A 15547-nucleotide genomic window follows, 5' to 3' on the forward strand; every position below is an offset into this window, starting at 1 on the left:
ATTAACATAATCCAGATAAACCACTTTAGTTACAGGAGTTCACGTATGTTAGGAAAATTGATATGTTTCTATTTCTTTTTGGGGTGAAGGTTACAATTCAGGGCCAGAACTGATGTCATAAAATTAATTTCCTCAAGAGACTGAACACTCTTTAATTTTAAAACATTTACTATTTTTACCAGGTTTTTTTAAACATCTCTTATTACTCTGCCTTCTGAAATATTCCTCTACCGTCAAATTCAAAATATCACTCAGTTTTTAGGGTTTTCTCTTGGTGGAATTTTTTGGGTAAGGGTAGAACAGTTGAGATAAGCAGTACTTACTTCCTGGTACAAAAACATTCAACTCTGGAGCAGAGAGAGTTAAAAACAGAAAGCACATTTATAAAGAAAAAGCTTCCTTGCAAGCAGAAGATTCTGTAGCTCCAGCTTAATAATCACTAACATGTAAAGCAAAAGCTATCTATTGTTAAGTTTTGTAAATCTAAGTAAAAAAAAAATATGTAACTTGTATTAGTCTATTATAAACAGCTCTTATTTAATAATATTCAACTTCATCTCTTCAGAGACCAACCTTTACTAGAAGCTCTGTTACTTCATAATGACCATAGGAACAGGCATTGTGAAGTGGTACCAGATCTCTATACAGAAGAAAAATGAGAAGGATGATTATTCTAGTACACATATTTCAATTCCAAATGCATCTATAACATTGCAAACGGTACTATGCTGCACTTTGAACATTTTACAAAAATAATATGAGAGATGATCAGATGAAGCTGAGGGGAAATAAGAAGCTGGAGAAGAAACCAGAAAATCCCATCAGCATTTAGCAGAACAAACACCTAAAATTATCAGAAGATGAGAAATGAATTGCATTGTCTCACTGCAGATGAGCTGGTTTCACTCAGACTTGAAACCCTAAGCAGGAAGAACTATCTGCAGGAAATGTCAAGGAGTGACCGTAATTATATGTTTTTTGTAATATCTCCTTGCTTGAAACTAATCAAGTTGCATTTTTGTCATAACAGAAAGGTTAAAGATTACAGAACAGCCTCAAGTTGGAAATTCTTCCTGGTTAAAACACCATTATTGTTCTTTACTTCATCTCCTTTCTTAACAAATTCTGTTAATTCTGAACAAAAGAAAAAAGGAATGTACCCTTTATCCTTGGCATGTACGTCAGCCCCGTGCTGCAGTAAGAGCTGTACTATTTTTACACGGTTATACCCAGCTGCTAAATGTAATGGAGTAGACTGAAATGAAAGAAGGTAGAAGTAATCAGTAACACAAAATCAAGGGTTGATTTTATTTTTTTTTTCAAAACTTGTTAACAGTACTAAACACTGAAGTCTTTAAAGATTTACGAGATTAAAAAAAAACAAAACAACAGAGTGCTTGAATCAGATATTTGATAACTATGTTCATTGTTTACTGACTACTCTAGAAGTCAACATAAACACAAATCCTGAATTTACTCCATCACTAATACATCTGGGCAACTAAGGCCCTCTGAAAGGATTTTTGAGTCCTACAGTCCAATTTTGTCTTTTAGCCTACCCTAACTAGAAACACTTTGCTGGCACAAACTATGTCCCTTGTGAAAGGGGAAGTAAGGGGGCCATTAGAATCAATAAATTATGAAGATATCTCCCTGCCAATCAATAAAGTAAGTTTAGAAATTATCAACAGAAATTGTTATCCACATCTGGGAGTGCAGTAAGTTAGTGGGACGTGGAGGAAACTTAATCTTCTCTTCCAAACTCTCACTCTCCACAGAGCAGACAGATAACTGCTCTGTAATCATTTCTAGCGAATGCCTCCAAGCATTCTCAGCAGCAGCACTAAGGGCACAGCTACAGTTTAGTGAGGAGAAATCTTATCCTGTACATTTAGATACCCATCTGCTGAACTAGGTTAGTACAGTTCCTAGAGGATGAGTCTCATAACTAGAAGATGAGAAAACAGAGATGCATCAATGTTTTGGAGATCCCAATATCTCACCACAAAGCCTCAAAAAGGGAAACTAATTAGATCAAAACTTAGGTGAATGAATACACATACCTAATGACAACAATAAGGATGCCAAAAATTGATACTCAATAATCTGAACCTTCCACAGGCTAGGGGCTGAACCCAGAAGATTCAAAATTTTTCAGAATGGAGATTTTGAACATTTGTATGTTATTTCTTTACCAATACTTACAGTGATGAACAGCTCACTTGCCTAGGGTGTATGGCAAATAAGGGGCCTGTCTCTCTCTGACAGCAATAAGAACCTATGGAATGGCCCTGTTTCTTTATCACTGCAGATATGAAAGTCAAGTCAAAGTTTCAATTGAAAAGGTGTTTGCTTATTGTTCCTAGACAGAAATACCTACATAGTTAAGACTAAAAAACAAACAAAAAAAAATCATCTGGCTGCTAGAGAGGTGGAATCTTATTTTCCCACATAGAGTGAAGAAAATAGACAGATTTTATGTTTAACATTTTTAAAATCTGGTCAAACAATGACTGTGAAACGTGTAAGAGAGAACTAATTTTAAATCAGGTTTTAAACAAAAATACCTTTCTGCCATCACTTGCATGACAGTTAACATTTAAAGGTGTAAGAAGAGACATCATCTTTTCCTCATTCCCACTCCTGAAAAACAAGATATGAAACGGGCAGAAATATTTTTATCTCATTTGTTAGTAGCTTATTCTGGGTTTATATTTTACATTGCTATAATGTTCAGCAGATTTTAAGCAATACATTTACCTCTGTATTGTCAGCATTAAAGGGAAAACAAAAATGCATTTACACAACTATTTTGGTAGTTTTATTCACAGAAAACAGCCAAAGCTTAGCATCTAGATGGAATGACAGCTCAAAAGACAATATATACATTAATTGCACACAATTTTGAAAATATAATTCCAGATATCTTCCAAACCTACATACCTGGCACTTTCTAAGAGTTCATCTTTCTTGTATTCACCTAGAAGACAAAAGGGCTTTCTTCAGCAATCAAACAAATATCTATATATGTGAAATTCACTACTTATCCTCCTCTTCTAAAATTTTAGAGAACACAAGTGCTAGAAGTACGTAAAAGCACACCTTTCAGTACTTAAAGGATGCTCACAGAAAACAGGAAGAGTGATTTTTTACTGTAGTGGGTTGAACTTGGCTGGACAGCACGTGCCCACCAAGCTGCTCTATGACTCTCCTTCCCAGCCGGACCGAGGAGTTTGGGTCAGCTGGCCTACTTGTGCCCCTACCAGGATCTTGCCCTTGACTGGGCGTGGGGAGGGTGGTGTGTCAGCACTGCCCAGCAGTAGCCAAAACACTGATGTGTTACCAATGCCTTTCTAGCTACCAATGCAAAGCACAACACTGTGAGGGCTGCTGTGGGGAACTGTACTTCATCTCAGCCAGACCCAATACATTTACACAGGCAGATAATGACAGACAAGGGGAAATGGTTTTAAACTAAAATAGGAGAGATTTAGACTAGATGTTAGAAGGAAATTCTTTACTCAGAGGGTAGTAAGATACTGGAACAGGTTGCCCAGAGAAGCTGGGGATGCCTTGTCTCTGGAAGTGTTTAAGGCCATGCTGGATGGGGCTCTGGGCAACCTGGTCTAGTGGATGTCCCTGCCCATGGCAGGGGGGTTGGAACTAGATGATCTTTAAGGTCCCTTTCAACCCAAACCATCTGACAGTTCATTACTGAACTCGCACAATAAACTATCCAGAACACATGCCATGACTGAGATGATGAAGGCCATAAGGGAATTTCTATTTAGAATCATAAACCAGGGAGAAGTTAGAGTAGCATCAAAAAGACAAAACCCAAACTACTGTATTATATTAGTTCAACTGTTATTAGTCATAAAGTAATTTAAAGATTATCACTTACCAGTCAGCACTGCCTTTGCAGATGGGTCTGCTAAATCCAAAGCTGTTCTTCCATCTGTGTTCCGGATGGTTGGTTCAGCACCGTGCTGCAACAATACTACAAAAATGCCAAAGTTTTCCATGAGAAAACAATTCTACAAGACAAGGCTTATGAGATATATCATTACTGCAAGCAACAAAAAAAAAAAAAATCCAGTTCCTGATCCTACTTTCCTTTCTCAGACTTTTAATGTCAGATTTCCCTAATGTCATCTGTGAACAGTTTATCCAGTGAAACATGTCTACACACATTTTATGAGAGAAAAGCGGAGCAGAAAGGGAACCACGACAGACTGGCAAGAGGCAATCTCAGCTGAAAGCTTGTGACACACTGCAAAAAACCAGTGGCAACTTCCATCATCTCCAGAGCATGCTGATCCAAATCCACAAGCGACTGTGCCCTAAACTGTATGCAGCAGTGACAGGCCGTGCATCTGGCACTCATACTCAGGCCAAACAGGCAATGTTACATATACAACTCACTCTGGTTGTGCTCCTTAAAGCAAAGAAGAGTCAACCACACAATCAAAAAATGTTTCCTGACCACATATCTTAACTTTCTACCTCTTCCTTAAAAAGTTCTTCACAGAAACTGTGTAGGCAAAACAAGTGATCAATATAACTGAAGTTTAGCTCCACCTTAACTAATTTAACACAGCTGCTACATACAGACAGAATGAATCCATTAATAAAACCAGGTTTCTTCTTTCCACTGCACTGTGAGCAGCAGCAGAAGGCAGCATAAGAGTCTAAGCTGAATAGAACAAAATTTAGCTCCATCACATCACTCTGTAGCTCTTTCTCCATGATGTCAATGTGAACCTTCATAGATCAACAAATGTCAAAAACAGTGACATGTAATAAGTGACATATGAATTTATGTTCACAAAAGATTTTTAGTTTTAACCCTTATACTAGCCATAGCTTCACAGAATAAAAATGGTCTTTAAAAGGTTCTGGATTTTTCACAGTGAAAACAAATGAGTCAGTCACAGGAAGAGTGGGAGAAAATTACCAATGCAGACATCTGTCTTGCCCTTAATGGCAGCTTCATGAAGAGGAGTGTAATTCCAATTATCCCGAGCGTTAGGATCTGCACCGTGCCGCAAGAGAAGATTGACGACTTCAGCATGACCAAAAGAGCAAGCATTGTGAAGAGGAATAAGGCCTCCATCATCTCGGGCATGGACATTGGCACCGCTCTGAAGCAAATATTCAACTACATCCTTCCGACCAAAGCCTTGAAGAGGAAAAGGGAGAAAAGGTGTCAGGATGGGGTAAGAAAATTCCATGTTCCACATGTACAGATTGAAACAACAAACTTAAATAACAGCAACCACTCTAAATAACAACCACAACTGGCACTGATTACTAAAGGAGCATTGACACACTAAGGTTGGTTTTGAAACCCTTAAAAATTAGATTAAAATCAGTAGAAAAATAATAGTCAAGATTACTGGAACAATGAATAGGGCTCCCACAAGTCAACAGCTTCCTGAAAATGTAAGAAAAAGAACAGAACAGTGACAACAAAACCTATTTTTTAGTCACTTTGTATGGCTATTCAACTGAACAATATTTTATGTGATAGTCTGCCAACCCACAGCCAGTTTGAGTATGGACCAAGGGATGAGCCCTGGGAACAGTAAGAATGAGACTGGCTTCAAGCCAATGCATGTAGTGTCCAAGGTGGAAGTGTTCAAGGCCAGGCTGGATGGGGACCTTATCAGCCTGGTCTAGTGACTGACATCCCTGTCCATGGCAGAGGGGTTGGAACTACATGATCTTCGAGGTTCTTTCCAACCCAAAAAATTCTATGATTCTATTTACAATTCATATTCTAAGCTTTTTAAAAAATATCCATATAACAGGAAAAGTATTTCACAGAATAAAGTTTCTTGTTTTTTAAAAGAAGCAAGTAGGTAGCACTACTCTCAGGTTAAGACTAGAAGCATGGCTATTTGCTTTCTAAGGAATAATTAACTTAAAAGTGTACACAGATTCCATCTTTGAAATACTCACTTAAGAAAGCCCTTAGGGACATAAGAAGTTTATCTGACACCATTCTAAATGGAAGAAATTTATTGTGAGAGTATGCACAACCATAACTTAAACATATTCATACTCTGTTTTCAGTGATGTCTAAAATTATTATAAATATTTGATCCTGACTGAAGAACAAAAATGCTCTTACACATTCTCAGGCATTTTTTTACAAACCTGTAATTCAAGTTAGTGGACAGCAAAAAATATACCCACTGGTACATCTAGGCTTAGAAATATATCATAAATAAGGTAATCGCTCTTATAAAACATTTCTATAGCTACTATTTTTCAGTTTCAGCTGAATCTTGCATGCTTTTTTTAATGGCAAATAAACTAGGACAACAAGCTGTATCTTGTTTGCTCCAGTATCTCCACAGGAGGCCAGAAAGCCTTAGGATTTCTGCTTGTAGCCATTATGCCCATCTGGTTATGTTCCAAAGGCCACTGCCTACAGAAATCCCTCAAAGGTTCCATGAATGTCTCTGTGGGTCTCAGGGATTATTATGGCAGTAAGAACCATATTTTGGTATGTATCACTCTTCTGTCAAGTACCTGCTGGGAAACAACCCATGTGTGCAGGACTTGATCTTCCTTGCTTTAAGTATCTGACTTAGAAACTGTTTGCCTAAAAAGATCAAGACCTGGATGGGGATGAAGTTAGGGTTTTTCCCTCAGACAGAATAAACACACAGTGGCCAACACCACTGATACTCAGGTTGTAGCAAATTTAAACTTTGCTACAAATCATCCATGGAATGTCAGCAGATAGGTGTTAAGTCCCTGCAACCATAACCTAAAAATGATGTATTTTCCTGATAACAACACAGCGTTTCAGTGACAAAGCCACCAAAGCATATGAGAAGTGACAACATTTCAGTTACAACTGAACTTTTAGTTTAGCTTAGCTGTCACTCAACCTTTTCATAGCATGTTCTTCACTAAAACTGACTTCAGTAAATCCCTCTCTTGGAGCAAGAGGCACTTTCACCATCTGAAGCTCACAGAAAAACCCAACTGCCATTATTAAGCAATTTCTGGATCCTACTTGATAAGAGAAGATCTTGTAGACATATATGTCAAAGAGAAAGAGGACAGAAAAAGTATTCAGAAAAGCCTTAGTTAAATTCTAACTTTTCTCCTCTTCCCTCAAAAGTCTGGTAAGGAACATGACACCTACCCCCCCTTCCCTGTCCTAAGAGAGAATGGGAGCTCAGTTCACTTGGGATAAGAACTGGATCAGACATGTGGTCCATGCAAAACCCATTTATCTGCACTGGCACAGTAAGCCATATTCACTGCATATTTCTGCTGCAAAAAAAAAAATCAATACCTGTACATATACCCACACACCCATATTATCTATATAATAAATTATATGCAGCGTATTTCTCATTCTTAAATCCATTTAGCTTTCCTACCTAGGTATTATAAATACTAGGTATTATAAATATATAAAAATAGTAGGTATTATAAATAACAGTATTTATAGATACCTATTAGGTATTATAAATATTGTTATTTTTTTAATGTGTCCTGATTATTTTCTTACCACTTCAAGCCTTTAAAACTTCTGCTTCTACTTTGAATGCGTACTGCAAATTTACTAAATTCTTCGAGAATCTACACAAATGAGACTTTTGCAAGTGCCAGAGTTCTGCAAACACATCATCAAAGCTGTTATTTGATGACAGACGGCTTGGTATTTTCTTCTTTGAGTACCAAAAAAACGTTTTCCAGGACTGCTGCAATATGTTAGAAAAGCCTCTGATCAAATTCTCCATCCCAAATTTACACATCTAGTAGCTAAGCCACTCATTCTTGCACACAAGGCATTCCTATCCCTCAAAGAGTGTTTTTGAAGGTAAAAGGCCAACCTTAGCAGGAATCAACTCCATAACTGAAAACCAGCTGTAGTGAACCTCATAACAGGCACAGAAAATTCACTCAGACCCCTCTATTTAGTACAGAGGTTCAATCAGATACAGCTCCTGAGCAGCCTGCAGCTTCTCTCTGTGTAAAGTCTGCATCCATTCAGAAAATGCCTCCAGTACAGCAACACCCGCCAACTACCTGTATCTAATTTAGTGTTGAGACGGGCTCACTTGCATCACACCAATTTTTGTAACTTCTCTCCAGCACCGAGTGCACAGCAGGGATTCCTTACTTCCTTGTGGAAGCATCTGTACAAGAGGGCACCATATATGGAAGGAGAATTATTTTCTCATCACATTCTAAAGGATGCATGTGTACAGAGGAAATGACCAAACCGTACAATGGCCTCTCCTCGTGTTGTCTTCACTGAGACTGGAAAGCAGGGAGTGCCTTTGCCGACACAGGGCAGGCAGCCACTACCTCCTGTATTAGTTCCTCTTTGCCATTAGTCAGCTGCTGCAAAAACTATTTCAAACCACAGCATTGTGATTTTTAAGGGCTGGGGATTTTCTTTGGCTCTTGAGCTTTTATACAAAGACCACCAAAGTGGGATTATAGCTTGAAACCCTGCAAGGTAACTGTCTTATCATCATGAACATTTGAATTTTTTTGTTGCAAAGAAGGAGGGCTGGCTACTCAGGATCTCCAGCTGACACTCTTCTACCATCTGTGACAACTGAACACCTCACTGCACTTGCTCCCTGACCAGCTACAAATTTTTAGCTGACAATTCCTGATTATAAACCATAACAGAAATGTGTAACTGTATATAATTAAAAATGTATTTATTTACAGTCACTATGTGCCACAATTGACATTCAGCTAATACTGATGAGATGAAGAGGTAACAGAAAGAACTGAGCTTCAATGCCTCTCCCCTACCCTGGGCATTGATATTTTTGATGAATTTCAGATTGCAGGAATGGCATTTTGGTACTTGCCAAGTCCCTGAAGCCTTGTGATACTTTGAAGTTTGACACATACTGTGGTGAAAAAGACTGGCTTGAGCAAGTATATGCAAGTTATAGTGGGAAAGGATGGAGCCCATTTTATTGTGAAGGGAGTGGGCTCCTGACTGAATCTTCACTACAACTTACCACACACACAGTCGTGTACTACAAAATCTGAAGAGCAACCTTCCCCAAAGCCCAATATGTATTATCTCTGATAATGACACATGCCCAGGGAGAGCTCACAGTGATTTTTTTTAATATACTTTATTTTAAAATCCACCTTTACAAAATAACACATGGAAAAAGAGGACTTAGTTTTATTTTTTTTTTTAAATTGCTCGGTAAAATCTGTGAAAAGTCTTAAAAAATAGAACCCAAGTCCAGACCCCAGAATGCCACTCTAAAAAAGGAAAAAAAGGCAATACAAAACCAATCAGTGTATTTCAACCCCACCTCTTCCATATAAGAAGTCTCAAAACTGAAAGAAACTAGTCAGAAAAGTTTTGTAATGTATTTTCTAAGAACACCAAGCCAATTAGTATAAACAAAGCAGGAATACAACCGATTTTTGCTTTCACTTCCTCGAATGGAATTCCTTTAGAGGCAGAAGACAAAGGAAGTTAGTATTACTCTAATTGTGAGTAATGGGGTAAAGGCAAAGCAAAACAAAAACAGTAACTCCCAAGTTCGAGAGTTACTTACGTCCACCTTTCACATGGAGTCTATTGCAGGTGGGCTGACAACAGTGGAGTTCGACCTGAGGCAGTAAAGAGTGTTAAATCCAAAAATGATGCAAATATTTTATACCACACGTTAACCAGAAACTTTCAGCATCTCCTACAGTCTGGTGAGAGGAGGAATTAATTTCTCTTATCAGGTCTGGAGAACACTTAAGCATGGCAATGGTGTTACTCATTTACACACCAACATTAGAAGTCGAACAACTACGCGAACTTACTGCTGTGCATTTTTTCAAACAAAAATCTTTGTGTAGATCAGTAGTTCTTTAAAGTCAAGACGGATCACTTCCGTCCAGAGAGATAAACTAGGCCACTATACTGAATGAGAAACATCTTAGGCACCCAAATGAAGCCCAAACCAACCAAATCCAACCAAACAAAACCCCTCGCTTCTCCAAAAGGCTCTGAAACATACACATTTGTTTAGAAGTTCAGAGTCAATTAGTGAACGGGCAGGACTGCTGCATATAAAAGAATGGCTGCAAAATTGTTTTCCTCTGACAGGATATTTTGTCTCCTGGGCTCTCTTACTGATCAAGTTTCTTAAATTTATGAAATGCTGCTGCCCTAAGGAGGCTTTCAAAAACTTAGACCTCTTAGGTCTGAGTCAAGACTACTTAACACAAAAAAAGGACATCTTAAGTAGAAACATTTTCTAAGACAATTCAGTAAAGAAACGAACATCTTTGTTACTATCCATGCTGCTCAGCCGAAAAGAAGCTGCTGTCTTCTGCAGCCTGTCAGCCTTGGGGTCCTACATCTAAGGCTGTAATCAAATCAAAACCACCAACACAAAACCCAAGTTACAGTCAGGTCTTTGCCTGAAAAGGTGGGATACAATCTTCTGGCCTGCTGCCAGAGAAAGCAGTTGTTCTGTGACGTCAGTTGTTTGCGTACTTAAGTCTTGAATTAACAAAGTCCACTTGTTAAAGATAAGAATGCAAAAAGCTTAGAATTGGCTTATCTGACAGGCACCTTCATGGGTGCAATTCCAAAAACGCGCAGGCCTGCTGAAATCCAGGAGAACTGTACCTGGGACAAGTGTCCCTGTCGGAGCTCACGTGTCACAACATGAACAGAACAAACCCCGCTTCAGATGTCCTCAAGGCCAGCCGAGGTTTGGTTTTTTTTAAAAAAAGAGGAAAAAGGGAAAAGGAAATAGACCGAGAGCAGACGCCGCTGCACCGCTCGCAGCCCCCCCCGCGTGGGTGACCCCGAGCGGGCCCCGGGGCCGGGCAGAGCCGGGGGGGAGGCGATGCTCGGGGGCGATGGAGCGCCCGGACCCCCGAGCTCCGCCCGCCCGAGCGGCCCAGGCTGCCGGCGCTGCCCCGCGGCCCGGCCCGGCTCCCCCCGCCCGGTACCTGCGGCGAAGTGCAGCGGGCTGGACTTCCTGCCCGCCGTGTCGCGGCTGTTCACGTTCTCGGGCCGCACCAGCCGCTTGACCCGCTCCACGTCCCCGTTCCTGCAGGCCTCGAACAGCTCCCGGGCCGGCTCGGCCGCGGCCGCCGCGCCGCATCCCGGTGCCTCAGCCAGGGCGGCAGTGCCGCCCGCACAGCGCCGCCCCGCCATGCCGGGCCGGGCCGGGCCGGGCCGCCCCCGCAGCCCCCGCACGGCCCCGCACACGCTCCGGGCGGGCGCTGCGCCCGGCGGAGGGATCCGGGCACCGCCGGCCTCGTGCGCAGGCGCGCCCGGCGGGAGCCTCCGCCCACCGTGAGGCCCATCCCGAGGCCGCTCCCCGGGGATCCGGGCGGCGTTTCCGTGCGTTGGTGCTCGGGAGCCGTGAGGAGGCAGCGTGAAACAGGCAACTCACACAGCCTGTCTTTAATCTGCTGCCCTCTCCTTCGTAAGGGATGATGAAGATGATGAGCATAAAAAGTACAATACTAGCGATTCGTCCCACATTCGTTCCAAAATGTGCCCGTGCTGCTTACAATAATTGAATGTAGAGTAGGTGATGACTGTTCAGGGGTTTCCCCCCCCCCTCCCCCCCGTAAAATGTGTAAGACTGCATTTTGGTGCTAATAACTTCATGATCCTTGCACAGTTACTTACATAGCAAAGTACTGTAGCTATGTGATTGCATAATAACTATGGAATGGAAATTATACAACATAAATGATGTAGTTTCCTTTATTAATCTTGAAAAACAGGTATCAGAAAATACTATTAGTTGACTGCCAATTCAAGGTTTTGGAAGACAATGGAAAGCACCTCCTTCCCTCTAGTAACCCTCTCCAGCTTGATGGGAAAGCCTGACCCTAGATGGGACTGACTAGAAGAGGATTCAGCTGATAATTTTGAAATGTATTTTTCCACTCATGCCATATTAAAATGCTTACTTTTGTAAAAGATAGTTGAATAGGGCCAGTAGCTTCCAGTTCCAAAGGCAGAGATAAGTACCTCCAAACCCAATTGAACTTGCAGACTATTGTTATACTAGGAAAATCAGTGACCTAAGAACATGGAAAGAGATCCAGCATGTTTGTACAGTTTAGTCATTTACAGTCTGTCAAACATCCTTGTCTCTGAAACAGGGCAGTTACATCCAAATTGCCTCTCCCTGGTTAGTACTACTGCCTAAACTGTGCCCAGGAATTTTTTGGTGGGGGAGACTACTACCTGTCCCAGGTCCACACCATGCTATAGTAGCAGATCAAGGTCCAATGCCTGTGTCTGTGTCCTCGCACTGTTTAGTTTGCTGATTTACACATAGTCGCAGTAGCAGTGTGACAGAAGAATGCAGCCAGCACAGGGACAGAAACCACTTGCTTTGACAAACACATGATGCCTTGGTCATGTGTGTTTTCTGTAATCCCACTGGCTTTTCTCTGTGTCTCCGTTTAAATTACAAGCTCTGCTCAGCAGGCAGGAAAAAGTCAGGCTATGGTCAGAGTCCCTCGATCAGCATTGTCACACATGCATAATTCATCCACTGCTTTACATGGGGCCATAATGTTTCAGCATAAACTGTCATCAAATGTGGCTCATAGGCCTACAGCTGTCCCAGACCTTCCCAACTTCACCAAAGCATGCATGATGAGAACTTCCTTTTCTACGTGTGGGCTCTACAGACTGAAAACAAGACCTGCAATGCTGCCATTTGTATCCTTTATTAGCACCATCAGTTTAGCTGGAAAAAATATACAAGCTTTTGCATTCATAAACCGTTCTCCAGGCCTACAGCAGAAGTAGTAAATGCATTAACTTAGTTGCTTTCATTTCAAAATGGATGAAGTATCTAGACTGTATACCTTAAAGTCTGTGGAAATGTAAATACCTGTATAAATACAAACACAACCTGCTCCTCAGGTCTTTGAAATAAGTTTAAAACTGGAACAATTATTTCACTACTTCACTATAAACTCTATCATTGCTTCTTTCCTTGGCTAAAGGAATTATCAAGTGCTAATGAAAAAAAAAAAGAGTTAGAAAAAGAGTAGGATTATAAAGAGCGTGGTCTAAAATAAACAAACTCCCCATTCTTTCCACATCACTATACCCAAAAGATACTATTATTCTAAATTATCTATAACCTGACTTCCTTTTCCAGTATGTCTTCCTGATAGCTTGAATTTGCAACTGTGGCAGGTATCTGTGAATAGAAACAATTTAAAAAAAAATATTATACTGTAAGAGCAGGATTCAATTAGCCTTGAATTCATTGAGTCAAACACTCAGCGTATTTTAGGACCGGTGTACTAATAGCTTTCACAGTGACTTTTGAGATTCGCATCACGTAAAAAACCCTACTTTTAATTTTATTTATATATTTCTTTACGTTACGAGAAAATAATCTGAAAAATCCAATGTTTTTCTTCCATCTTCTGTACAATAGTATGCTCAGAAAACCACAGCTGAAATATATGCCAAATCCCCTCCAATATATGCGGTAGAGATTTTTCAAGAGGCACCTGTTATCAAGACTATCCAAGAGAGTCAGCCATTAACAGCTTGGAAACATTTGACTGTTATTCCTTTTAGTGTAATTTGTAATATACCAATGGCCTCTACCTTTGCAGTTCATTTATCCTACTGGAGTAATCTGGCCTAATAGAAAGAAAGTATTTTGGAAGTGTGCTGAGTTTGTTTAGAAACATGCTTGGTCGGTCGCTAGAGGGCAGGAAAGGAAAGGAGAAAAAAAGGGAGGAAAAAAAGCAGAAAAAGAGGAAAAAAATAAGAGGAAAATAAAAATAAATAGAAAAAGAATTAGAAAAATAAAGAAAGAGAGGGACTGCTGGGTATGGACAGACTGAGGCAGCCTTTAAAAAAAACTTTTCCTTTCTGCTTAGGAGGCTGTTTGCTGACGGCGAGAGACATTGTCCATGCCAATCTACAAGGCAGTCCATCAGATTTAGGATTTTCAGCTGTCAGCCATTCATGTCATGAGGATTTCTCAGCTCTTTCTAATTGGTCCCTGCAGTGCTTTGCCTTGCTCTTAGAAGGAAAGTAAAATGCTAGAATTAAATAGAACATTTTAAGAGTTCAGAAATTTAGCTTATTTCAAAAGGAGAATGATTTTAAATTTATTCCATTTGAAGTATTTCCAGATGAGACTTGGAAAAAAAACCCAAAAGCAGAGATAATTAATGTTGAACATCAAGAAATAATAAAACATTCCTATAAAGATAAGAGTTAATTTTGGAGAGAAGTAAAAGGAATCTATTGTTTGTTACTAAATTTTTACAACTATAAATAGAAACTTTCTCAGTCCAAGCTACTTTTTCTAAATTAAAAGAGATGCTGATCAATTTAAGAAATATGAGCTCAGAAAAAAATCAAAGCAGGCTGTAAATCAGTGAATATGTGTAGCAGTGGATCTTTAAAGAAACTTTCTCCCTTCCCTTTCTTATTCTATCCATCAAGTACTTTGGCTATACATCTTAAACAAGACCTGCCAGTCATCTGTGGTGTATTATATATGCCAGCTTTGTTTTACCAGCAGATGGGGGTAAAGTGGAATAAATATAAAATGTTGTTCTGGAATAATAAAGGGATTAAAAAAAATGAAAGGAGACATGGAGATGGTGAAATGTTGAGAGACTGAGCATTGCAGAGAGGAGGAAACACAGAGCCAAGTGGTCCCTCTAGGAGATGGGGATACACTGTGAGTTCTTGACGAGGTTTAATGGTGGGTCAAAATACTGTATCTGTGTATGCAGCAACCAAGATAATTCTTCATCAGCTTGGTGACCACCTGTGGTGACAGCAGTTAGAGAAGATTCTTTTTGGTGGTAGGGACAAGCTTGTGATCCTGGCATTAGAAGCACGGATAAGTGTATGAGAGTTCACGGAAACTAGGTTACGCAGAAAAAAAAAGGCCTTTAGTCCAGAACCCTTGTGATTTATTTAAAATGATTCCAGTTTTGCTGTCAAAGTCTGCTAGAGAGAAACATGTCTAGAGGGCTTAAAGGGAGCTTTTGTTTGTTTTTCTGTAGTGCCTGGAACATTCTGGGCTGACAGAGAGCTTTTTTAAAAGCACAGATTCCACACATGCAAAGCAGAATTACATGGGGTGCCAGCATGGGAACACGGCAGAGACCTGGGAAATTTTTATTTGTTATTGGTAAGAAAGTCACAAGCAGCAGAGGAGCAGTAAGGCCAAAGATCAGCATTGTCTAGGGATGCCAGCAGAACAGATTCATTTGTATCTCAAAGAGGTACAATAATACGAAAATGCTAAACGCAATTAAAGGCAAATTAGAGTGTCTGTCCAACCATGACATATTCAGCTTTTCTGAAGCCAATCAAAAGAAAAAGAAATTGTGGGCTACTTAGGTTATAATCTGCATGGAACTGACTGAGGTACTAACAGGGAAATAGCAATTCTCTTGAAAAATAATCTTAGAGGGATAAAATTTCAGAGGAGCAACAACTAGCAAGAGACTCTCCATGCATTTAAATTGCAGTTCGAGTGACAATTATTTTAACAGATTT

The 15547-nt window shown here is 40.1% G+C and overlaps 1 protein-coding gene and 1 long non-coding RNA gene across 2 annotated transcripts in view; one reads left to right on the forward strand and one right to left on the reverse strand.

The window, feature by feature from the left end:
* The window catches only part of TNKS2 (tankyrase 2), a 32297-nt gene extending 20995 nt beyond the window's left edge, over positions 1 to 11302 (reverse strand). Inside the window, exons 1-7 of the mRNA XM_032695649.1 lie at positions 10975 to 11302; positions 4958 to 5182; positions 3905 to 4000; positions 2944 to 2980; positions 2568 to 2643; positions 1161 to 1255; positions 574 to 640 (exon numbers count right to left, since the gene is read on the reverse strand). Coding sequence (XP_032551540.1) covers positions 574 to 640; positions 1161 to 1255; positions 2568 to 2643; positions 2944 to 2980; positions 3905 to 4000; positions 4958 to 5182; positions 10975 to 11182 — 804 coding nt within the window. The 5' untranslated portion in view covers positions 11183 to 11302. The remainder of the gene's footprint in view (positions 1 to 573; positions 641 to 1160; positions 1256 to 2567; positions 2644 to 2943; positions 2981 to 3904; positions 4001 to 4957; positions 5183 to 10974) is intronic.
* A 12-nt stretch (positions 11303 to 11314) lies between these two features.
* LOC116790563 lies at positions 11315 to 14179 on the forward strand. Its single transcript, XR_004358400.1, has 2 exons — positions 11315 to 11488; positions 13903 to 14179. It is a non-coding gene; the product is annotated as an uncharacterized LOC116790563 (long non-coding RNA).
* Positions 14180 to 15547: the final 1368 nt, after the last annotated feature.

The sequence above is a fragment of the Chiroxiphia lanceolata genome, chromosome 8 (genome assembly GCF_009829145.1).
Source record: "Chiroxiphia lanceolata isolate bChiLan1 chromosome 8, bChiLan1.pri, whole genome shotgun sequence".
Lineage (NCBI taxonomy): Eukaryota > Metazoa > Chordata > Aves > Passeriformes > Pipridae > Chiroxiphia > Chiroxiphia lanceolata.